This window comes from Megalops cyprinoides, chromosome 20 (genome assembly GCF_013368585.1).
Source record: "Megalops cyprinoides isolate fMegCyp1 chromosome 20, fMegCyp1.pri, whole genome shotgun sequence".
Taxonomy (NCBI): Eukaryota; Metazoa; Chordata; class Actinopteri; order Elopiformes; family Megalopidae; genus Megalops; species Megalops cyprinoides.
Window position 1 is genome coordinate 17808799 of NC_050602.1, and position 26202 is coordinate 17835000.

General features: G+C 44.8%; 2 protein-coding genes across 2 annotated transcripts in view; one reads left to right on the forward strand and one right to left on the reverse strand.

Annotated features, from left to right (window-relative positions):
- Positions 1–7151: 7151 nt before the first annotated feature.
- Positions 7152–17340, forward strand: LOC118795746 (fibronectin type III and SPRY domain-containing protein 1-like). The gene is made up of 13 exons (XM_036554452.1): positions 7152–7299; positions 8688–8783; positions 9428–9559; positions 10040–10141; positions 10603–10625; positions 11526–11647; positions 12274–12483; positions 12751–12849; positions 13602–13749; positions 14581–14663; positions 14835–15086; positions 15834–15922; positions 16250–17340. Exons 1-13 carry the CDS (start codon positions 7285–7287, stop codon positions 16358–16360), a joined length of 1482 nt encoding a protein of 493 aa, XP_036410345.1. The 5' UTR covers positions 7152–7284; the 3' UTR covers positions 16361–17340.
- An 834-nt stretch (positions 17341–18174) lies between these two features.
- stap2a (signal transducing adaptor family member 2a) overlaps positions 18175–26202 on the reverse strand; it is an 8109-nt gene continuing 81 nt past the window's right edge. Inside the window, exons 1-12 of the mRNA XM_036554798.1 lie at positions 26051–26202; positions 23062–23133; positions 22605–22724; positions 22378–22434; positions 21884–22035; positions 21627–21758; positions 21159–21228; positions 19514–19616; positions 19200–19295; positions 18968–19045; positions 18563–18673; positions 18175–18310 (exon numbers count right to left, since the gene is read on the reverse strand). The exon at positions 26051–26202 is cut by the window's right edge and continues 81 nt beyond it. Of these exons, the coding sequence (XP_036410691.1) occupies positions 18255–18310; positions 18563–18673; positions 18968–19045; positions 19200–19295; positions 19514–19616; positions 21159–21228; positions 21627–21758; positions 21884–22035; positions 22378–22434; positions 22605–22724; positions 23062–23133; positions 26051–26152 (1149 nt within the window). The 5' untranslated portion in view covers positions 26153–26202 and the 3' untranslated portion in view covers positions 18175–18254. The remainder of the gene's footprint in view (positions 18311–18562; positions 18674–18967; positions 19046–19199; positions 19296–19513; positions 19617–21158; positions 21229–21626; positions 21759–21883; positions 22036–22377; positions 22435–22604; positions 22725–23061; positions 23134–26050) is intronic.

Below are 26202 nucleotides of genomic sequence, written 5' to 3' on the forward strand. Positions count from 1 at the left end.
AAAAAAAAAAAGACTAAAACGCCCCACATAACACATTCAAGGTTTGAGATCAGCTGAGAAACTGTCAAAGTGTCAAACCACATTCATCCCTGGATCTGTTTCTCCAGAGCTGACCCTCATTTCCAAGCAAGGCCACCAACAGGAAAACGTTGATTTACAAAATGACCCGCTCAGAGCAGACTCTGTGAATCGCTCCACCTACTACATGTTAATATTGTGGTGGCCTACATCTTGAACAGTCTGAAATTTTGACCTTTCAATAGTTTCAGCGCCAGGAGGAAATACAGAGGGCTGCAGTTGCAATCCACGGGGGTGCACAAAAGTCACGAATACTATGTAGACATCGGGATGTAAGGAGACAACTGGGGGTGCACTGCAGTGGCTTCACAGTGCAGCAGTGCAACGTATATTAACTCACAGTATTCTGTTTTTATCCATGAAAGTTACCATCACCACAAATTAGGAAACTGGATTTTCACCTGATATCAGCGGCCTCAGAACCGGGACAAGACACTTGTAACTTTGCAGCTTCAACGAAGAACTGAACAGCTCAGAAATGCCACGCTTCTAGGGCGACAGAAACTTAAAGGTAGTGATATTTTAAATGGTTGATGTGGTGTAACAACAAGTACACAAACTTTGAACAACAAAATCATGTCACAAAATTCCCTCAGTCATGTAAGAATGTCAACATAGGTTATCCATTCATGGATCGGATACGTTGAAATGTTGCTCTGGGAACCATATTTGCTCAGAAATTGTGTACTTCTATTTTTCAGTATGAAATGAACAAAAGTTATAGTTTGTAGTCGCGAGGAATTCCAAACAACAGTTCGAGAACCACAAAAACTAATTTGCACTTCTTTCTTTATGGCTATTCCAGATTGTATCTAAAACAGCACACTCTTGTAAACAGTACACTCTTGTTTCGGTGCTGATCTCCAGCAAGTGTTAGGTGCCAGTCGAAGCAAAGGTGAACTTCGGGTTCGCAGTCTACTGAAGCGGGGTGGATTGACATGCTATGTTTAAAACAGGAAACCTCAAAGTCTCACAATTTCACGTGTCATTTTTGCCTACGCATCTTTTCAAAACGATATGTATACCCCAAGTAGGTGACACTGAAGCAAAGTCATGCAAAAAAAATCACATTTATCCTGTCACACATTTATCCTGAATCACCTTCCTACTACACACGCCAAAACTTGTTAGACCATGCAGAATCACATAAATTCTAAATCTAAAAACACGATGACCAAGGTTACTTTCATATCTAGGTGGTCGTGTTTTATTAGGTTTTGTTTTGCCCATTTTCAAAGGTCTAGCAAATTTTTTGACACCTCATATTTTTGCAAAGATCCATCCGTTTTCACCCTGGGCTGAGTTGAAATGACTCGAGGTCATGGAAAACCTGCTCAGATCTAGGTAATTTGGTATTTTTGAAAACCTCTTCTCATTGGCTAACTTGACCTATGAAAAGTTAATTTAGGCCCTGTCTGTGATACCTGAACAGATTCCAAAAATTTGATTTCACATGATAGTATGTCAGTCCACGCCTTTCAACACCAACAATACCACTTCAAATATGACACAACACCCCTCATTTAAAGATAAAAATCCATTGAAATACACAAGAAAAAACATTTCACATGTTTATTCATAGAATGTGGACCCAATGAGCAACAAAAATGAGTACCATGATTTGACTTGGTACTAAACTAAAGCCAAATTCAGCAATTTTTTATTTGAACTGAAATTAAACCAAATTCTGTTTGTCTTACAAGTGTTATTCCTCATTAGAAAGCTTAAGAGATCTATTGAAATATTTGTTCATTTGTACTGCCATATAAATACTGAACTTAACATCACAAACACAAGACATAACCAATATGGCTGACATTAGAGAATGGATTGAACACCTGAGTGAACAGTGGATACACAGATAAAACTGGCACTACCTGACCCAACCTGCAGAATATATAGGGAACAGTTCAGCTTCTTCAAGCCCCTGTACAGATAGTTTGTGTTCACCAAGACACTCTAATCTCAGATGTCTTTGTGGAAGCAGTGATTTAACACCATCAGGTGCACCCAGCATCATCCAGGTGGTCAGACATCTGACCCAGGAGCTCTTCATGGAATCCCACAGCCATCATCCAGGAGATAGGCAAAGCAGAGGGTAATATACCCCTCTCCTATGATTCCATGCAAATGCTGTTTATGCATACAGAACATGTTCCTACAGAAGGAATTGCACTGAATAAGATTTTTCAGCTTATTGCGCCACATTCTTTCCCAGCAGTCACCACTGATGGTTCAGATTTTGAAGGGTGATACTGAATCTCCATACAGCAGAAGATTGATCCGGAACTTGAGCGTGGGACACTTTAGCAGACTCTGCTCAGGTAATATTGAGTCAACGTTGTGGCAAGATGAGTTACAGCTTCGGTTTTAGGCTTGGCAAATGGCACAATCCAGAGAGGGAAACCAACCAATAACTTGCTGTATAGATTGGAACCCAAGCCTTCTGTCTGTGGGGTAGTGTAAGCAGTCCATCAGATTGTGAGGAGGGGTATAAGGGTTCATGTTCACATTAGCCGTTTCCCACTTGATGTTGTGATGGGGGTATGGGGTCTCCTAGGTACCCTTGGGAGAACAGGGGGAGGTGGTGAAGAGCAGGCAGGCTTCATGTGGTTTCCTGGGCAGCGGGCATGCCGAGGAGTGGGCACAGCCTTAGAACGTTGGATCGTGTTGGTGTAGATGACATTCTCTGTGGGGCACACAACAATCCTGGCTGACCTTCTCATCCACAGTCAGTGACTTATCTGCACATTCTCAGAGATACTAACAATGCTCAATGTTAATGTTGTTGTTTAACATACTATATGTTGGGGCTTACTAGCAATTTCAGTCTCTGTAAAAATGTAAAAAGACAGTAAGACAATGACAGTGCTTTGTGACAATGCAATTGTAAAACTCTGCTGTAACAAATACAATTTGATTGATTGATTAATTTATCGATTAATTGTCTTTTATCTTGATAAATTGAAAACTAAACCTAGGCACAGTGAAAGGCCCATTGTAAGGTTGCTTGGTACGTCCAACTACACACTTTCCCTGGGGTTTTTGTCTTTCAGAGAAGCATTCCAGCTGGCCTTTTAACTCATGTTCACATTCAAGTGTCTTCTAATCCACTCAGTCAGATGCTACAGCATCGTTTCTGCAGCTCTGACCTCACTTCAGAATCAGCTCCCTCTCACACTCCACTTGAACTTACCAATGGCTGTCAGTAGTGGGCACTAGGGAGCAATGTAACTCAGGAGAGTATCAGATTACTTGCTGATATTTAGCAAGGTGCTGCAGTGCTGGTTCTTGCAGTTTGGATGGAGGAAGACGACACTATCAGTGTCTCTGTTTAACTATTGCCTGCACCTTCATTCCTCTCATCAGCCACACTCCTGCATCCCTTTGACTTCAATCAATCAATCAGTCAATCAATATGTATTTGTTACAATGCAGGGCCAGACAAAGGAAGCGCAAAGCCGAAAAACCCAAAGCCGGAAAATGATCCCCTGACTGCAGGAGACAGCAGCGGAGAGACACTCCAAGTTGAATGGTGACCTCCCCTTCAGCAGTGCCATCTCTCTCTTTTCCATTAACACATTTAACACTTTTAACACATTCCTTATTTCTGCCTTTCCTGAAGTTGTCATGTTGGGACTTGCATACCGTTGTGTACCATTAAAAACATCTGCTGATTTATGGTCTGTGTCATGGGAGGATGGTTAGGTGACAGCTGGTGCTTGTGCATTAATGTGATTCCCTGCACACTTACACTTGGTTCTTTATATTCTGTTTTACATTATACTCCTAAATTCTGACACTAAGCAGCTTTGCAAAAGGGAGTTAAACACATAAAAAACTAGTTAAAGTGTTGAACTGTTGAATAAACTGTTGAACAGAAAAGACAACAAAGCAAAGAAGGAAGGTGAGGCAGTGGCGGAAATGGTCTCTTTACCCATCTTCCTGTGTCTCATTATCTTGCACATGATGCCAAGCCCCACTGTCCCTGCGGCCAGGAGTGCACACCCAACCCCCACCACCACCCACACCCACCAGGGTTGCCCGATGCCTGCAGGGGGCAGAGTGGGGGAAAGATGTACTAATGGAGAGAGGAATAGGGAAGAAGGAGAGTATTACTACCAGTAACAATATTAATTCGTAATATTAATTGAGATGATAATGGTGATATTTTTATCTGCATCAATTAAAAATGCTGACACATGCTGTTGTGCAGTAACTGGGACGTAGAGCAACATGGGTAAAATTCTTTTTGCTGCTTCCTCACAGAGACCCTACTCGTCTGCTACAGTGCTGGTCACATGGTTCTGTGACATCATCATATAAGGTGAGCAGAGTTTGGGGCCCATCTCTGCAGCCTGTTTCCTGTATCGGAAAGGCACAGAGGGGTCTGTGGGCAGAGAGTGGTGGCTCAAGATAATAACCATAAATGGACATGTGACACCATTTGCAAAATGTAAAGTGACTTTTCTGTTGCCATAATTATACTTCCAAATTGAAAAACGGTGAAAGGACTTTGTCCTTGTTTTCCACCTGTTGGTTCAGTGGTATTCTATTGGTGCACAGTGAAAAAAGGATGACATCCTTCATACTTCTATGATTAGTAGCTCTTTATCACCTCTCTCTCTCTCTGTGGTTCATACACATACATATTGTACTCACATACCATAGACATCAGAAGCTGTAATTAGAGAATATATCATCACTTCATGAAAAAAATGGACTATTAGTAAAGTTAAGTTACTACATTTTTTATGGATAATAATCAGCCTTAAAATCAGAGGCTGGGATCTGGGTACTCACCGACAATGACATCAGTTCCATTGCCATACTGTGTCTTTTGGAGGACTGGGAGCTCTAAAGTGACACAGCAGACATACCAACCGCTGTCTTCCAAGCTGACCTTCGTCAGCGTCAGCTCAGAGCAGTTGTTCCTGGTCACCTGCCTGACTCGGACATTGGCGTCCAGGTTGGGCGTCGTTTCATTGGCTGACACCACATTGGAGGAGATATAGCTGAGCGCGCAGTCTGGTTTGGAAGCGTTTTGCAGTTTGCTGAAGTGACTCCAGCTCACCCGAACCCTCTTCCCTTCTGCTGGAGTCTGGAAGCTGCATGTGAGGGTCAGAGAGGACCCCACGGTGGCTATCAGGGAGCCCGGGGACTGAATCACAGCTGCTGGAGTTGGAGTGACGCTCACACATGCCCACACTGTATTGAACATTGAAGAGGAGAATAAAGGGAGAAGGGGAAGTCGGAGGGGAGAAAAATGAAGACATAACCAAAAATTAAATGACAAGAGAGCAAAAAAATGGAGAGGACAAGAACTTTTCAACCTTTATCTAGAAGACTCATTCAATTTCTCATAGACCAATGAAAAATTTATGCAAAGCACCCTAAGAATAACACAAACATATAAAAAAAGAGTATATTGAGTCATACAACCATAATATTATTTTCACGGCTACATGGCACTTAGTTGGTTTCAACTTATTTGCTTGAAAAAACTTCAAAGTATGTAACTTGTTTTGCATGTAGGCCTTGTAGTAGCTGTGGTATTAAATGAAAAAATCTCTAAAATTTCAGACCGTCTACCTGTTAGCAGCAGCAGGTTGGCTGTTCTATGCTAGCAGTCCATCGCAGCAGCCTTCAAGGCAGACGGTGACTTGAATGCAGTTCCTTCCTGTAAGTGACAGGTAGACAATGAGGAGGAGCACCAGGGGAGGGGGTGGTAAAGTGGTAAGATAATAAAGACATACATAGGCACAGTAAGAGAGATACTGACAGCATCCTTCAAAAAAAACAAAAAACAAACAAAAAAAACAAACCAAAAAAAAACTAACTAAAACCTCCCACATAACACATTCAAGGTTTGAGATCAGCTGAAAAGCTGTCAAAGTGTCAAACCACATTCATCCAGTTGAACAAGACTAGCACAGATATCTTACATGGCCGATGTGGTTTCAGCCTGCAAGTGTGTTTCTTCAAAGGATGTGGCTTTGGTAGAGATCTTAAGAGACTGTGACGGGGGAGGTGTACATGTAGAAACGCACACAATGCAGAAATAGTTGGGGTCTAGGTATTATAAGGACAACTTTAATAATGATTTGAGCTGATCCATAAAACAGACTTTCTGTGAACCTAGTTTGTAATGGGACCTCCTCTTCCATCAGTGTGTCTATTAATGTGTGAGCTCATGTTTCAGGATGCAATTTACACACATTAAAAATGACACATATTAAAAAAAACTTAATAGATTGTACACTGTGTTATCATATGCGGATTTTACGATCACACACTTTGACCTAAAGGCAATCAAAAAAGTATTTAGCGAAATTACCACAAGTTTCAGTAAACTGCAATCACGCTCTGTAATTCAGTTCTAATCCATAGATCGCATGTAAAACTCTACACATTTTGGTTGTTACTGGCACCTGCATTTTACTGTAACCATGGTGACAAAGAGGTGTATATAAGGTACAGATGTCTTCTAAAATAAAAATAAAGCTAGTCTGCTGGTTTAACCCATGTTGACTAGTAGATACGACGGGTATTCAGTGCCCTAGTTTTTCGGTAGACCTAACGGAAGCAAAAGCAGGGCCGCTAAAAACAAGAGAACAACTCAACGCAAATAAGACATTACAGGAAATCAGCTGCACTGTATTTGTAGTTGGGTCTCTTTTCTTTATGCCTCAAGCACACTGTTGATATTGTAATGGACTCGGAGGAAAGTAGAAGCCATTATATTTAAAATTTGCTTTTAGATTTGCGCTGAATTTGACCGCACCCGATGTCACATGAAACAGTCAAAAGCCGATGTTTGCAATTGTTACAAGTTGCGAGTAATTTAATTTCTTCATGTGATGTGGCAGTTGCAAAACAGGTAAAGTAAAACACATCACCATGTAAAACATTTAGCCACCTTTCAAACCCAGTCAAATATTCATTCTTGTCACCTTAGGAGACACCTTTGCTCTGGGCACCAGGGAAATTCTAGTCTAGTTCGTATCCATAATCATGAACTACATTTCCCAGCATGCTACACAACATCAGTGCACTGGGTGTAACGGCCCGAATCTCTACAGGAGGGATGCTGCTCTCGCCGGCGACAGCATCAGTACCAGTTGGCCTGATCGTGTGGTGGATAGCCCGGGCGGACGGAAGAAACGACAAAACCCATTCGATCATCCGGATCTGCGGTCCGGCGTTATGGGGGATCAGAAGGTAGGCTAGGGCTGTTTGGGCAGCTGCATAAAGCGACGCTTGGTTTTCTTGGTTACAGCATAGACAAAGGGAGAGAGGAACTGAGAAAGGACAGTGTTAGTTGCTGAGATTTTGTCACCACAAACGATCTTGTAGCATGCAGTTCTGCGAGTAAATCTGCTTGCAATTAGCCACTACAGTGTTTCATTCGACTGCAGGATTTTTAATGCATTTTCGTTTGTGAACGTATGCTACTATCTCCGGATAATTAGCTCTGATGTTGCGGGTACTGCCTCTTCCACCACAGAGCATTTCCAATGACTATGTGTGGCAACACACCACACCTGACACTGGCAAGCTTTTGGGCGCGACATTGATCCATCTGCAATACTCTCCTGAAGAAAGACGAAGCGAACTGTCCGCAATGTCGCGGCAACAATGCATACGACCTTGGCAACTACAGTAGTACCATTTCTAGGCCAACAAATCTGCCAATGTGAAAACTACTCATTGGCAGTACATCCCCTGGTTACATGTGATAGTGGCTATCAGAAAAGAGGACAAGAGTACTGCATGGTCATTTGTCCCTTAAATCACAACGGTCTTGTACAGACTTATGCCGAGTTGATTTAACACACTAGTGCGCCAAACACTGCCGGTCTCTGATGGGTTAAACGCTCCACTGCAGATTACACCCGTTATTGCATTATGAATGTACTGTACCGCTTACAACCGACCAAGCATCCTGGCTCTCAAACAACCGGAGCCACGGTGCAGGTACGCTGCCAGCATGAGACCACTGAGACCGTCAGAAACCATTAATGAAATCAGTTCATATAAGAACTCTTATATGTAAGCGCTATCTCGAGTTCTCAAACTATCAAAATAAACGCCAGGTGTGCAGGGACTAATCCCCTATCAGATATCTACACCCACCAGATCTCCCTGTTTTGTAGCAAGTGTGTTTCAATAGAGCATCCAGTCAGAACAAATGAAATATTTATTAAGTATGCACTTATAAAATGAAAATTTATGCAAAGGAACATGTCCAGATGTCATAATTACTGGGGAATAAATTGAAACTAATGGTTCAAGGGTAAAAGCTTTTTGATATAACTGCCCTCTTGAATGAAACTGTGTGTTGACCTTAAATATCTTAACTGAATAAAAGTTATCAGTAAGACAAAGAAACAAACACACAATGTCTCCTACAATTCTTGTATATTTCTTCTCATCAGCAAACATGGTAAATTAGGATATTGTAACTTCTAGATTTGTTCGATTAATAATCAGGGTTATTAAGAACGTTGAGCTTTTGGTGCTGAGGGTGGCAGTCTGTTCAGGGCTGTGGGACTGCGCTCAGTCACTGACCTCTGACCTCTGCTGTGTGACCGGTGCCACTGTCTCAGGAGTCTCTGCGTAAGATCTGCACCACGCTGGCGCTGAAGAATGAGGAAATCCAGGACTTTATCTGCTGCCTCAAACAGAGCCTGCAAAACCTGGAGGTACAGAGATAGTGCAGGACACCCACAGGTCTGAGATCAGCCTCCCCGACCCAAATCCTGACCCCAAACTGTCCAGTGTAAAATTTTTAGTCTCAGCCAGGATCTGATGGGTCTGAAGACCTATCTCTTCAGACTGCATCTCAGTTCCACCTCAATCCCCACCCACCTGCTACTTCTAGTATTTGCTGTTTATTTTACATGTAGTATTGTGATGTATTCTGGATTCTGTGTTAGAGAGATGTATCATAGTATACTTGGCTTCTGTTGCTTAGATTGCTACTTGCGATAGGGATTGAATGGTGTTATGCTCACACTCACTGCTCTGGGAGTGTTGTTAGCCTGGTCTGATACTGTTGCTCACATAACTTGAATGGATGCACTTACGTTCTGTTGTGCTGGAAGTTGCTCTGGATAAGAACATCTGCTTAATGCACGTAATGCAATGTAATGTAATGTGGGTAGATGTCTAAACCACCGCTTTGTCTTGTGCTAGGTTTGTAAATCAACTCGGGTGTGCTGTAATCAAACTGTCACACTGAACCCATGTGGGCATAGTAGCACTAATTGTACACTGCCTGATGTACAGTCACAGTGGCTTCCTCTACACATGGTGGCTGACTCCGCCTTTCTCCTGTGTACTGCAGTCCAACTCCAGCCGTGTGCTGGAGGATCTGGAGGCAGAGTTTAGCTCTCTGTACTCAGTGCTGGATGAGCTGAAGGAGGACATGGTCACACGGATCAAGCAGGAGAGAGCCAGCCGCACATATGAGCTGCAGGTCTGGCCGCCCTGAGCGTCTGTCTGTCCTATTGCACATCTGTCTGTCCTGCTACATCTGTGTCTGTCTGCCTGCTCACTATCTTCCATCTACAGTGAGTAGTTTAAAAAAATAAGTAACACATACTAACCATATATGTATTTGTAAGAGTGTAAATGGGACTTTAAAATATGTATGACTGAGTCAGGCAGCTCAGAATTTTTTAGACAATTTTAGGGAGGTTTGTTGTTGAGTTTTTGGGATGCGGCTGTGTGCTCTGATTGGACTGTAGTGTAGCTTTGTGTGTGTGTGTGTGTGTGTGTGTGTGTGCATGTGCATGTGCACAGGTATAGATGCGTGTGTTTGTCTCCACCCCCACAGCCACTCACATCTGTTAATCTAAAATGGCTGTCTCAGGTTCAACTCAAAGTTTAAGACTATAACTATATATTAAGCTCATGGATGTTTACAGTGCTCCTCTTCCTGCTCAAACCCTCTTAGAATCAACTGAGCGCGTGCACCAAAGCCCTGGAGAGTTCAGAAGAGCTGCTGGAGCTGGCCAATCAGACGCTGTGCTCCTCAGAGCCAGATGGCTTCAATCAAGTAGGGCCCTTCCACATTTTCCCTCCACAAAAGATGTTTGGCACGGTTAACTCTGACCATATATGCACGATTAAACTTTTATTAGCATGAAGAAGAGATCAAATTATGAAAAAGATAAGCTCAAAATTGAATGTTCCCATTAAGTGCTAGTATCTCCATACCAGTGAAACAAACCAAGTTAGCTTTTCTTTCTTAACGGTGCTGTTCAGGTCTGTTCCATCAGTGTGAGCTTGGCTGATATGTAAAAAAGGTTAAGAATGTGATATTGTTAGTGTTGCAGTGTTTTTGTCACTCTCTGCATACAGTCCATCCTGCATTTTTGTTGAAATATGCAGAGACAGAATCTCTGTAATATGGTCACTGTTTGTGCTGTGGATGAACAGCACTCAGCATCTCTCTGTCTCTCTCCCTCACTCTTTTTCCCCCCCTTCTCTCCATTCCTTCCCCTTCCCTGCCCCCAGGCGGCCAAAGAGATAAAGCATAGGTACAGTAGTGTTAACATCATCTACCAACATTCAGTCTCCATCCATAACCTCATCTGCAAACACACAATCGACACCATAACCCCATCTCCCAACACACATCATCTCCATCCCTAACCTCATCTCCCAACACACACAATCTCCACCCTTGATCTCACCTATCAGCACACACAGTCTCCACCCTTGATCTCACCTATCACCACACACAATCTCCACCCATGATCTCATCTATCAATGCACACAATCTCCACCCATGATGTCATCTATCAACACGCACAATCTCCACCTATGATCTCATGTATCAATACACACAATCTCCGCCATAATCTCACCTCCATAAGCATGCACACACATGCACACACACATAAGCACAGTCATTGTGGAAAAATATCTTGCAAATGATTTTGATTGTCAACTTAGTAGTTATGGCAAGAGCAAACTTCAAAGTTCATTTATGTAGTCATGATCCTCTGAAACTGGTAGTGAAGCAGAGAACTACTTGTTTATACATAATTTTTAAAGAAGTACCTGAATACTTCTAGAGTTTGCTGATTAGTGTTTTTGCCAGCCTGCCAAGATGATGCATAATCTGTCTTTTTAGAAAGAGCATAGAAACAGAACAGAACAGAAATTCTGCCTGCATTCACCACGCCTCATCCTTCCATCCCTCCTGTTTCCTCTCCGTGTGTATGTGTGTATGCGCGTGTGTGCATGTTTGCCTTTTGACAGTTTGCCTGTATGCCTGTATGTTTGACTGTGGCTGATGATTGCATCTATGTATGTCAGTTTATGTGGTAAAATACAAGTTTGTTACATGAGTACCATACCTTAGTGACATTCTAATGTCCTGCTGCTGTTTTCTCTAACTGTGCGTGTGTGTGTGTGTGTGTGTGTGTGTACAGTGTGACGATGGCCCCCGCATTCCGCCTGTCCCTCAAGGCCAAGGTCAGCGACAACATGAGTCACATGATGGTAGACTTCACCCAGGAGAGGAACATGCTGCTGGCTCTCAAGTTCCTGCCAGGTCAGGCAGCGTTCTGCTGAACAGTCCAGTTCAGCATTTCTTAATTGGCATGAAAAATATTTACCCATGTTGCCAAAGGGGAACAGACATCCATACACAGAATACATTAACACTAAACAGAAGTGATAAAACTCTACAAACTGTAATAGTGCATTAGTTTACCTCTAAATAGCTTTAAATATAAAGCTCCCCCTTGTTACCCTTTAAAACAGAAACTCGGTCTCTCCCTTACCCAAGAAATAATTAAAAGAATGTACTACAATTGTTTGCCTTACCTCTGCCCCTCCATCTCTCTCTTTTTCTCTCTCTTTCTGTTTTCCTTTTTTCTGTAGTCTGCCTGTAAATAAAACGTAACAGTTTCATCACTCTTTAATTTTGGCAGTCAAGTGTTACACATTGCTTTGTTTCTTGCACAGAGATGTCATTCATGTTGTCAAAAGTGATTTCTTTCAAATTATTTCTGCCCCAATAACAGCTCATTGGTGAGGGCATGACCGTACAAGAATGTTTTTTTGAATGAATACCACTACTGTACCACTTTAACTGGAGTAAGGGAGGCCAAGTACCGATAAAGCTACACAACACTGGCATTGTTTTAAAACCCCCTCCTCTCTATCTCTTCCTAGTCCCTGCCACTCCGGATATTCTGGAGTCAGAATGCCAGGTGTGTGACAACACTGTGACAGTGGTGTGGACGCTGCTGGAACCCGACAGCAAAATCGACCACTACATCCTGGAGTACCGCCGCTCGAACCACGAGGGCCCGCCCCGGGTGCGGGAGGAGCACCCCTGGATGGTAGTGGAAGGCGTTCGCCAGACGGAGTACACTCTCACAGGTAAAACCACCTGTGATCAGTAAGACACAGTGTCTCTGCTCTCTGACATCAACACTAACTGAAAATAATCTGTTATGCATAACTGTTTTCCCCTCAGCTTTTGCACCAACATAATGATGATTTTGCTGTGCAATATATACAGGACAGTGGTGATGGTAAAGGCTTATGGAGCTGGTGGAGTGAAATAGTGCGGTGGCTGTGCTGGCCTTGTGAGAGGTGATGTCCAGGGCGTACAGCCATTCGTAACTGTCATGGTATTGTTCGCAGGGCTTCGCTTTGACACACGCTACATGACGTTTCGCGTGAAGGCATGCAACAAGGCTGTGGCGGGAGAGTTCTCTGAACCCGTAACCCTGGAAACAAACGGTGAGTGCAGTGGGAGGTTGCCAGCGATGCATGAGCTTTGTGCAAGACCCTTCACACCACTGAGGGAGATTTTTGCCTGAACAGGATGTTGAGGTCAGCAGTTCGAATCACCCCTTCTTTCATCTCAGCCAATCAGATACAAGTTCCTTCTGCAGGAGTTTGAAGGGAAAAACTTTTCCAAAATTTAAAACAGCTTTATGCTTTAAAACAGCACTCAAGGCAGAATATTTTGTGGACATGAAGTGGGAAACTAGCAGTATAATCCTTAATGCTTACAGTAATAATGCACACATCAGGAAATACCTCAATAATCACATAAAATGTTATCGCAAAAGTTACACTTGGTAATTTGCTTCAGATACAGCCGTGGTAGTTAGCTCAACAAATGGAGGTATCATTGTCTATCTAGATATTATATGAATTTTAAAATGTATTATTTCACTTTTTCAAATGCTTAATTGTTCTGATTACTTTCAAAAACTAAAAGTAATTTAATATAGAATTAGCAAAACGTTTTTTGCTCAAACACACAGAAATTTGTTGTTGCCACACTTACACTATTAGAACTCAAAGACAATCTTTCAGTTCACCTGAATTCTTCCCGTGTCAGACAAATCACCAGAGCATTATACTTAATTCCCTCCTGTAATCCACTCAGCGCCTAAAATAATAATAAGGATGTGAATGTGATTATGGATAACGGTCACGCTGTAGCGTGGTGCCAAACACACCCACCCTCATCTCTTCCCCAGCCTTTGTCTTCAAACTGGACTCGGGTTCCGCCCACCAGAACTTGCGCGTGGAGGACACCAGCGTGGAGTGGGACGGCACTGGGGGGAAGGTGCAGGAAATTCGCAGGGACAAGAACAGAACCAACTCGCCCCTGCACTCCCCAGCAAGGTCCGGTTCAACACATAAAGCACACTTCACACTGGCACGCAGACAGCGGCCTCATCTGCCTTGGCCTGGTTCTCAGTTAAAACAGGAGATCAAAAAGCGTATAGCTTAGTACGCTCCCCGAGTAGTTCAGCGATTTGGTTGCTCACCTTGAAAGCAAGCTGAGCTCTAGGCAATTTGATCCTTAACCATGTCATCAACCAACACTGACTGGGAGCCCAGGGAAGATATTGGCTTTGTTCTGCTGGGGATAGCAGGAGTTGCTTATCTCCCTGCTCTCAGGCATTGCACGATTCGTCTGATGCCCATGAGTTACTTGATGACATTAGATGGCATTAGAGGAGCATGAGTGCCCAGTGGAGCGTAGTGCATTAGTGGTAGTGCAAAATATACCAAATGGCTGTATGAGAGTGAACCAGAGGACTGCATTCGTCTTACATCAGTGTCCCTGTGGTTGTCATGGCGAGATGAGCCTAGTATAGAAATGACTCGTCCAAAAAGGTTCCATAAAGACAGGAAAAAGCACATTGCCATAAGTGTTAAACCACAGTTATTTAATCCAGCGGTAGGCCAACACCCAGGCTAGTCTGCGGTGTAGCAAACCAATCTGATGCTGCAGAGGGAAAGACCACACCCTTGCAAGTAGCAAGTCATTTGTCAGTTCCTCATCACGTCATAACTTCCTGTTTATTTATGCAGTCGTCAGACATCAGTACTCCTGTGGAAACATTCTTAATGATGCTGCCCTGTAAGGCAGCTCTCCCTGCTCTTTGTGCCTGTGAGACCACACTTTTCCTCTTTGTGACATGTGTTATTCCCTCCCATCTCCCTCAGAAGCGCAATGATGTCCCCGAAGAGAATGCCCTCAGGTCGAGTTGGGCGTGACCGCTTTGCAGCCGAGTCCTACACCGTGCTGGGTGAGCGAGGCAGTGAAGGGTGTTGGGGTGGAGTGAAGGGTCATCGGGACTCTGTGTCATAGCCACCATCAAGGGAGCCACAGTGGGGAAATGCACCTCAAATAGACACAGTGTTGTAGACACCATGCACGTCTGTCTTCCCTGTATTTACCATGTCTGCCCCCCACCCAGGTGACACGGTGATCGACGCGGGTCAGCACTACTGGGAGGTGTGGTTCGACAAAGAGAGCAAAGCGTTCGGGGCGGGCGTGGCCCTGCGCTCCCTGGGCCGCTTCGACCAGCTGGGGAAGAGCGCCTCCTCCTGGTGCATCCACCTGAACAACTGGCTACAGCAGAGCTTCAGCGCCAAGCACAACAACAAGGCCCGCTCGCTGGACTGCGCCATCCCCGACCGCATCGGGGTGTACTGCAACTACGAGGAGGGTGAGACACCCGCACAGGGCGAGAGGCGTGGAGAGAGACCCGCACAGGGCGAGAGGCGGGGAAGGAGACCCGCACAGGGCGAGAGGCGGGGAAGGAGACCCGCACAGGGTGAGAGGCGGGGAGAGAGACCCGCACAGGGCGAGAGGCGGGGAGAGAGACCCGCACAGGGCGAGAGGCGGGGAAGGAGACCCGCACAGGGCGAGAGGCGGGGAGAGAGACCCGCACAGGGCGAGAGGCGAGAGGCGGGGAAAGAGACCCGCACAGGGCGAGGGGCGGGGAGAGAGACCCGCACAGGGCGGGGGAATCCACACAGGGCAGCAGGACATGGTGCTGGGGGGACCCTGTGTCTACTTTCTTGTGTAATAAAGGATTCCTCATCAGATGAGCCATCCATACAATCTGTTTCAAAGCCTCTTTACTAATTAAGTACTCAATCCCTGGACTAATGCTCTCTAAAGAAGTGACAGACACTTCTTATGTATTTCTAAGAAATCCCTCTTCAGTTAGTCAGTATATATTGATGTGTTAACCAAAATGATTTCATATATACAGAATATATATATACATACTGTATGTATATATAGAAGAGTATATATGCAGAATGTAGCGTGCGCTTATGTGTGCATATGATATAGATATACATATGACTATTTATGTATACGATATCTGCATGTTTGTTGAAGTGTCCTCTTCTCCTGCATGCCCTGAGTCTGATTGAGGGTCTGTCTTTCCTCGTTGGTTGCGCAGGAGTTTTGTCCTTCTACAACGCCAGAACCAAGCAGCTGATCCACACCTTCAGGGCCAAGTTTACACAGCCAGTCCTGCCTGCTTTCATGGTGAGAGTGGAGAGATCGAGGCAGAGAGACACTCAGGACCAGCAGAGAAAACCAACACATAAAGCCCGCAGGTTCACATGCACAGAGTCAGTGACTGTGGGCTCCTGCAGATGAAAACTGACTTCCTTATTTGGTCGTTCATAGCGCAAGTGTGGCTTTTATCTTTTGCATGCACCCTCACATGCACACTTATACATGCACACTTATATAACAGTATACACACACACACACACACACATTCGCCTCAGCAGTCTCTTTTATATACTCACTCCCACACTCACCACATTCTGGCTCTCAGAACTCTCTGCTCTCTGTCGCCCCCTGCAGGTGTGGAATGGTAGCTTCTCAGTGCAGACGGGTCTGCAGGTTCCCAGCCTGGTTCAGTGTGGCCAGAAGAGAAACAGTGGGACCAGCAGCTCCAGCGCCAGCCTCACTTAGAACCGGGCCCCTGCCAGGGCCACTGCAGCGTCGATACCTGACTAGGCCTGGTGCTGTCAGAAGCACGCGCTGATCCCAGTTCAGCCCGACCTGGTCCGGGCTGTAGTCTCTCCACGTCTTCCACTGATCCAGGACACTTTAACACACCCCTGTCTCCATTCCCCCCTCCTCTGCCCGGACCGCAGTCCAAGAACCTCCATCAGAACCTCATCAGAACCTCACAATGCTAATGCATCTGTAAATAGGAACCAGTTTCCATGTTCAAATTATATACCAGGGTGCTGTTGTACTGGTTACTACAGATTTACATGTTTAAACTTCATAAATTAAACGCTAAGCACAAAAGCCTGCTTGAATTTTATCCAGATCCAGAGGAAACAGTAATTAAGAGAGTAGAAGTATATTAGTCTCTGAACCAGCAGCCGCGCTTCGCTTTTGACAGATGGTGCATCATATAGCATTGTCAGCATCAGTGACACTACACAGGAGACTGATTTCAGATCAGCCGTTTGAGTCTGGGGATACCGCTGTGACACGATGGTTTTGGTGGAGCTGGGCAGGATTCTGCACTGCACTGCATGCAAAGTAGAAGTCCAGTGTTAGAGGTGCTAGAGTATTGCTCTTGTAAGGCGAGGTCACAGCTTCAGTACACTGTAACACACCGATGGCGGGGGCTGGGGTCGAAATCTGTTTGTTCACATAAGCTTTCACCTGCGAGCACACCAGTTCCGCTTTGCTATCCGTTTAGAATTCAGTGTTAGCGTGCCATTGTGTTGAGCTACACACATAACTGGGTTGAATGGCCAGCGAGGGTTAGTGCATTATTCAGTATTTTAATAATATATTTCACAATGCTTCCAGCTGAGAATTTCAAACTGAATTTGTATTATGGTGAAAAAAAAAACTTGTATAACCTTGTAAATGCTTTAATTTTCCACTCTGTCTCTATCCCTCCGTGTCAATAAAGGACATGACCTCAATGGTTTCCTGTCGTTATCAGAGCTGCAATACTTCTGCCCACCACAGGGAAATGTTACCCTTCAGAACCATGGTAATTGGTACTTACGGGTGTTTAGGCCCCATTTGCTTTCCTGTAGAGACTTTTAGCAGCATTTGTTACACTGCAGGGGAAAACATATACAGCCCAGATAAAACCATTCTACCCCAACATAGGATGTCTAATTATGGGCAACTCTTTCTCCCACAATGATCAACATGCAAAATGATTCCTTTAATTTCATCTAAGGAGTACATTCATAAATAGCACATTGACATTAACAGCATCACATTAGCATACAGTACAGAACAGACATGACACTTACAGTCTGACTCTAATTAACTCTCCTCTCTCTCGTGGCACTTGGAGAGAGAAACGGAACTACCAAACTGAGCGGAGGCACGAACACACACACAAACACATCCTCACCACTCAGTGTGTAAGTACACAAATCATTGTAGCGTAGAGAATGCCACATCTTACATGCCCACAATTGCTTAATGGCTGTAGTTTCTCGCTGTAGGCCTCATCAGCATCGATTCATCATCAATCTCCTCAGCGTACTGTCGCGAGTCCGGCCAGCCCAATAAGAGGAGCAGCAGGGCTGGGCAGCTGGCCAGTGTGTTGTACATCTGCAGCATCCAGGAGCAAAGGGCAAAAAGATCCCTCCAAAAGGAATCAGCCCTCACCCTCCCTGAATGGAAGTCTGCGCAAAGACATAGTCATTCACCTGGCCTTCTGTCAGTTGACATGGTTACAGTCTGGCTGTGAAAAGAAGACAGTCCTCACAGTCCTGAAACATTGACGAAGGCCGGAAATACAGCTAGAAGGAGGTCACCGCTGACTGGATGGATTCTGAGAGACTCTTCTGCTTATTGGCTGACAGGTCTGGAGAGGTCACTCCAGATTGGCTCGTCTCTTCTCCAGCTTGAGTTTAAGCTCCTCCGATATGGCTGTACAAATGTGCACATGGATATGGGATATATTAATGCTGTTCAATACTGCACTCAGACAATCTGACTTTCTCCACCCCCCTCCCCTCTCCTCTGTTCCTTAATCCTGCACTGGAAACAAGCCTTAATAAACCCGGGCCTGACTGTTAACTGAAAACTCTGTGGCCGCAACGCTACGAGGTCGCCGATATAGACTGTTGTCATGGTGGATGGACTATGGTAGAGCTGTCAATGGAGGACAAAGTCACTTACTGTCTGCCAGGGGGGATGGTGACAGGTTGAGGCGTTTCAGCGTGTCACTGGTCATCTCCAAGTGGGACGCTGGGGGCGTCGGCAGAGGCTTCACAGTCCATCTGTCAATTTCTGTGGTGGAAGCAGTTAGCATAGTTCAGGGGTCAAGGGTCAAGAGGAGCGGAGAAGAGCTAGATTTCATGGTCAGGAGTTTAGCCCAAGTTTTGAGGTGATGAGAAAGTCTAATTATTCTCCCTGAATAAGAGCCAAAGGTGGAGCATTATTTTATGTTTTTTGTTTTGCTGTCTTTGCCTGTCTCATTTGAGTGTCTTGAACCGAATCCATGAACTGAATGAGGAATGAACGACAGAGAACCAAACACCCGCAAGCTGCGTGGCATGATGGGAAAACGGGATTCCCACTCACCAGGTGAGCTGCTGTACTGCCTTTGCGAGCCGAGCTTCGGGGACAGCGAGGATCTGCAGGGCGACTGGGTGCTCCTCCCTGCAGAGCATGAGAGCAGAGGGTGAGCGCTCCATAATAATGCATGACTCCCGCTCCGACACGGTACAAGCACACCTCCAGCACTGCTCTGCTTTCCTCTCCCTGTCTGTGTGTGTGTGTGTGTGTGTGTGTGTGTGCGCGTGTGTGTGCTTACCTGGTCTGGGGGGTAATGCTGGGGCTCTGTAGGAGGGACTGTTTGGGGCACACTGTAGACTCCTCTCTCCATTCTCATCATTGGACTTCACAAACGCTGGGGTGAGACAGAGGCGTTACACTGTGACACTGACATGGAGTTATCAATGATGGCCTACCCTAAAATACTTTAAAATACTTCTCAAAACATTCAGGTAACTCCAATGCAAATATAAAACACTTATTTCCCATTCTTTTGAAATCACTCTTGTCCCACTGACAGCCAAACTCACTATAGCATCAGCTGGTGTATGTGAGCATGTGTGTGTGACTCACTGATGTTCTCCTCATAAGGCTCCTCCAGTATGAAGGGCTGCAGGGTTCCGGACGTTTTCTCCAGCAGGCAATTGATGACGTCATGAAGCGTGGCACACGGAATCTGTGCAATAGAGAGAGAGACAGAGAGAGATAACGAGAATGTTCAAAAATGTTTTATAAATTTGTTTATTCTATATACAGGTGTGCTGTTCTGAAGTTGGCTGGTGGTGGTGTTGCTCTGAGCAGTGAGCTCCAGTACCATCTCTGTGCTAAATGCAGTTCAGTTTGTCCCAGCAAGGGATCCGTAGCTGTTACTAACTTCACCTCCATGCCTCCCTACTGCTTTGTGAAATGAAATCTTCTCAGGTCGATTTTAAGAAGTAAGCCAGCCATGACACTTCAGTCTGGGTGCCTTTTTCCCCCACAGGAAGGTTCAATTCAAAGGCTCTTTGAATTGCAATACAGACATCACAGGCAGCATAACTTTACCCACCTGCAGCTACTACAGTCCTCTCAGCTGGGGGGCAGAAATGGAGCTTGCCCATAACTGAAGTAATATTACTGTTTATGCCAAACCATGTTTTAGAGTAGATATATATGTGTGTGTGAGTGTGTGAGTGTGTGTATGTGTGTATCTATGTACTTGTATGAGAATGAATTCACTGCAGGACACACATGGACACACACACACCAACACACGCATTAACATTAGATCTGAGCCAGGAGGAACCAGTGCTACACTAATCAGGAAGTTTTTTTAAAATGATGATTTAAATGAACATTTCCACGATACTTCTATTTTAAAATTGGACTTGTATTATTATTCACATGGATCTGCTCTATGAGACAGGACAATGCAGGGGAAGTGATTTGGTGTATGCTTCTTGCATGACTGAAAGCTTATGTAAAAAAACACAAAGCTTATGAAAGCTCATGTGAAAAGTCAATGCCTACTTGAACACAAAATATCCTTCAAGCTTCAACCTGCTGTTGAATGACAACTGCAATGCAAACTGACCGTTTCTCACAGACCACTTGCCTTCTGTTTCATTAAAATAATCTTGCAGACTAAGAGGACAACCTTTGTGTGGAAAACAAGCAAACTGGCTCAGATACAAGGAAGAGAGTACTACTGGAAACGCTGTTTATCATAAATCCAGTGTAATTCTGCGTTGAGAAGATGGACTTTCCTCTTTTCTCCTTATCAGCGAGATGTGCGTCACAGTCTTACAGGAATCATGTGCAGAATCATAAATGCTGTATGAGGGGAAGCACTACAGTCTCACTCACGCAACCATCCTGGCGTGTAAACACCAATGAAATAAATTCCACACGTCTGACACAATGAACAACAAACAATGTAGGCTACTGACACAAAAAAAAGCAGACCGCCGAGTATCATGTTTTAAACATGGAAATACTGCACTTCTCTTGCTCCCACCACATTGTTCTCTTTCTTACCTGTCCACACCTGTAGAGCACTTTTCAGGTAGACAATGAAATTCACCACACAAGGAGACAACAGGAAAAATACCCAAAGAGAAGCTAGAGATGCACTCAAAACAGTAAGGGATCTGTAGAATGTGCAGAGCTATGATTTGGCTTGTACATGTATCTATGTGTATGTGTTTGAGGACACAGAATTAGTGCGGGTTCCACTTACTGGGTTCTCCACATCAATCACATATCCTCCATGTTGTCTCTGAGTTACACGATAGTGTCTGAATACTGACCTGGGGAGAGAAGGAGGCAGTTTTATTATCGTTATCACTTGGTTTACCTGGAGATGACACCTGGATAGAAGGAGGACCAAAGGGTAAAGGACTGCAGGTAGAGAAAAGGGGCTGTAAGGTTACTCAGTGTCATACTATTACTGTTACAGAGTGTGGTGATTGGTGGTGATGATTACATTTACATTTGTTCATTTGGCAGACACTTTTATCTAAAGCGACTTACAAGTGAGGCAGAGTACAACACAAGCAAAAAGCCACATAATGAGTCAAGAGTGCAGAGTTTAGATTAGAGTGCAGTGTTCTTTATTGTACACAACAGCAGGCAGTTTGACCTTGATTGGCGTGGATTATGTTGTGACGTGTGTAATGTTTTGTGTGAATCTGGCAGGTGGTGTTACCCATTGAGGTCCTGGCGGGTGGTGACAGCCAATGAGGCGCCGTCGCGGCCTGGGCGGAGCAGCAGGTTCCCGCAGTCGGGATACCTCTCCAGCAGCACCTCTGCCTCCCTCCGAGAAACTGGCTGGAAACACCTGTAAACAGCCACACACCTGAACACATCTACACAGACCCACACACCCGAACACACCTGTACACACCTGTAAAAACCCACAGTATGTTTGGTACTGTTCATTGCAGATGTGTGGGGGACACTCACGCTGGTATTTCCCCAAGTAGGGGGAGGTGCAGGGGGGTGGTGGGTGCAGCTGGTGGGGGGTCGGGTCTGCGCCTCCTCCGCTCCTTCTCCACCACCTCCCCCAGAAGGTGGAGCTGACCTGGGAGCAGATTCAGGAAGCTGGGCACAGACAGCTGGGAGAGAAAGCATATTAACACAGGCGATTATCTTAATGCATGCATCAGGACAGCATTCTAAATAAGCAGAAAATCAAAGGGAAAAGGGGGTAGCAGTGCCACAATGTCACGAGAGAGCAAGAGTTTATAATGGGATTTTGGTTTTAGTACGAGCTTCACACAGGCAGCGTTATGCCATGCCACTAAACTTTTGGCAAGAAAGACAGACAGAGAGTCAAGCAAAGTCACTGACAAACAGACAGCAGTCAGATAGACAGTCTGATAGTCAGACAGACAGGCAGGCAGAAAGACAGACAGATGGACAGGCTGGGAAGCAGACGTTCAGATACAGTTACTGACCTCCACCACAGCGTAGATGAAGCCTTTCCACAGCTCGCGAGTTTCTAGACTGGGAGCCTGAGACAGACAGACAGAGGGGGAGAGACAGGAAGGAGAGAAAGAGGGGCAGTTGAAAAAAGTGTGTGTTGGAATGAAGTAGTCTGGGGTACAGTAGTTAGTTTTTGGGTTCAGCAGTATGTGTTGGAGTAAAGTACTGTGTCCTGGAGTATACTGCTGGCTAACCTTACCGTCAGTTTGACCTCCCCGTCCTTGAGGCGAAGACTGAGTCGTGCCGCCTCCAGGTTCTTGTCTCTGCTCCCATCATCCACCAGGGAGATGAAACCACTGAGCTCCAGCCTCTCCATATACTGCAGACACAGGCATAGGCACAGGGTCATATCCACACACACACACACACACACACGCACACACACACACACGCACAAACTGTCACAATTTCTACGCTTCTATATGTCAATACTGTAGCACTTCATTACAATTAAATTTTGTTGAGATCAACTGTGCCTCACTGTACCTGCAAGAGCAACTACAGAAGAGTACACATGGATACACAAATGGATATGAACAAAGATGTGTACGGAGGCTAAAAGGTAAAGCTAAAATAATGCCTCACTCCGCCCACTTCAAAGTTCTCCAGCATGCTCTCTCTGCCCCTGCTCCTTAATGTGCTAGCACACTACTCACATCACTGTCCTTGCTGTTGTTGAAGAAATAGAGTGTGTTTCCACACAGACACGTCCACAGCCTCCGAAACACCTGCAAGGGCGGGGGTTAATGGATTAATATCAGTTAACAAAAGATAAAAGTAAAGGTCAAGCAAAAATATTGCATGAAACTGAATGAATGAATGAATGAATAAATGAATGCCACACTCTTCAGCACTCTGAACCTTGAGGAGGCAGTGATGCTGAGAGAAAGAGGTACAGACAGCACAAAGGGTCTGATTAACGGTGAGACTGAGACCAGCTGCAGCCACGCTCTGCCATGGCCGGTGCTCAGAGAGTTACTATTACCCAGGGCCTGAGGGACTCGTCTGATGAATGGCCACTGTGCAAACTGCACTTAACATCAAACGCGGCAATGTCCCACAATTCATCATCAGGAGAAGGTCTGTTCCTCCGTTTCTCTTCCAGAATTCCTCCCTACGGTTAACCGTGTGCTGACATACACACCACCCATCACGACTTTCCCTGCTCACCGCGGTGTGAATGACCCCCAACTAACCCTAATCCGCAGGGTCACATGACTCAAACGGACCAACATTTACTGACTGCTCACAAGTTTGGTTCCTTTTACAGAAGCCATGCTGTCAAGGGATGGGCAGCAATGCGGCATTGTGGTAAGGAGCAGGGCTTGTAACTGAAAGGTTGCCGGTTTGATTGCTTGCTGGGTCACTGCTGCTGTACCCTTGGGCAAGGAACTTAACTCAGAAAATATCCAGCTGTATAAAGGGATAAAACTGTAAGTCACTCTGGACAGGAAAGTTTGCTAAATGACAATAATGTAATGTAATGCAATGACAAGCCCTCACACATCAGCTGTACCCCTGGCAGCTCCACCGAAGGCAATGGCAGCTCTACTCAGACAGCTTTATTTTCAAATTAGAACAGAAGCTGCCAAACCTGTTCTAGGTCTGATCTCAATAAGACAAGAATGAGAATTTCACAAGAACTGTCCCTTTTCCAGGAGCTGGAAGTATAACTGATAAAGCTGGCTGTTTACAGTAACTGCTGCCCAAACCTTTGACACCTCCATTGTGTCTGGGTTATACCGGGCTGGTGCACCTTGAGAGAGTCAGCAGTAATCACCAAGGGTGGCACAAGGACAAGAGGGACTGGTTCTGTACCTAGACCTCTGGGCATAAGTACAACGACACAATGGCTTTAGAGCAAGTGCCAGAAGGATGTGCACTTCAATGACTTGTTTTTGCTTGCGGTGTTTTATAACCGCTTTGCAAAGCACTGCATAAACTATAAATAAGGACAAAGTTACCTGAACTCTGATTACAATGGCAAGGTGCATACGCCTTGCTATAGCATTGTATACTGAATTCATTTGTATTTTGTAACTTCCCTGCAGTAACTGCTTTATGACAGCGTCCTCAGCTCTCAGAGTAGCACACTCTAACAGCAGGGGTAACATAATGAGATCCTCTGGGTCCCAGATGCTGTGCCTCTGATGTGGGGTCACCCCTCATTACCAAGAGCACCTGCCCCCCACCCCTTATTTTGTGAATGTGTCTGCTGCCCCCCCCTTTTTTTGTTCTTTTTGTTGTCACCTCCCATATGGGGTCCTTCCCCCACCCTGATCCTGACATGCCACATGCACCCCTCCTCCTCACAGACGGCTGCACCACTGTGTCCACAGACAGCAGAATGAACACCACCATACACACATATCACACACACACACATATACATTATATATATATATATATATATATATATATATATATATATATATATATATATATATATATATATATATATATATAGAGAGAGAGAGAGAGAGAGACATTGCTAACATTGCTACCTGAATGTAAATGTGGTCATGTGATTTACATTACAATACACACAGGCCTGGAGCAGAAGCTTGGATTGTTACAGGTAAGAACAGGTATAGGCAGAGGTGGGACAGGTGCTCTTACATTATGAAGTCACATTTTATGTGAACACATACCCTTATGCCTTATTCAGGCACTTCACACAGTATTAATGTATACTGCTGGAGACATTTTCCACAGTAACCTGGGATCTGACCCACCACAACAGTCCACAACAGTTGGGGAGAGGTAGGGATACAGTTTCCAAGCATCTTCACAGACCTCCCTGCCATTCAGTACAGATATCTCACCTACACATAAATGTTAAAATGCACATCCTGATGTTCTCATTGCTCTCCACATAGGAACAGGAAGCTGGGGCTTCAGTGTGCAGACAGAACTAAATGTTGAAACAAGGTGTGAACGGTCCTGAACAGTTCATTTCTGTATTCAGGGGTCTAGTGTTATTAGAGATGACCCAGTGAGTGGTTTAACTCAGTTTTGTTATTGTGAATCTGGCAAACATGGCACTAATTTAACACATGAATGCCCCTATTCCCAAAAAAAAAAAAAAAAAATTCTTTCAGCAATTTCAGTTCTTTCAGAATGTTTGGACATTAATTAAATATTTAATATTTTAAAATATTAAATATTTTAACTTACTTTTATGTATGATTCCATATGTATGATAGCTATTGTTACCATTAACAAAGATCAGAATGAAAAGAGACATGAAAACAATATTCACAATGAAATCTAGATCACCTGGAGAGGGAATTGAGGTCTCTGTCTTGCGGAAAACTGTCACCCCTTAGGAATTTATTGGGTGCAGGGCAGCCAGCAATCAACCCATGCAAAATATTTCAGTTCACTTACCAATATTCACAATTTAATGCAAATGCATTAGTCGTATTTAATGCATTATGACACCGTGACTAAAATCAATGCAATTACTGCCATGGTTTTCATTCTCGACGATCTCCAGCACACCGTGCAAGTCGCAAGATTAGGAGGCGGTGGAGCTGTCACGGTGCCGGTCTGTTCCATTTACAATAACCAAAGCCACTTTACGATTCACAAAATGCAACATACAAGTTATTGATGCAGAAAACCGAGAAACACACAGGATACCTTTTCCTTCGGCGCTCTCTTCTCCAGATATCCCTCGTAGTAGCAGGGCGGTAGCTGCGCCCTCGGTCGACCGGCTCGTTTTGTGGTCGCTGTAGCCGCCATGAGGGGCAGCGGGACAAAGGGGATCTCTGGTAGAGTATTTCGGAAAATGC

Bases quoted from the DNA above. Each gene is read 5' to 3' on its own strand.
- LOC118795746 (XM_036554452.1), top strand. The intron at 10,626-11,525 runs GTACAGTAGTGT...GTGTGTGTACAG, and splicing joins GCCAAAGAGATAAAGCATAG to TGTGACGATGGCCCCCGCAT. The intron at 11,648-12,273 runs GTCAGGCAGCGT...ATCTCTTCCTAG, and splicing joins GGCTCTCAAGTTCCTGCCAG to TCCCTGCCACTCCGGATATT.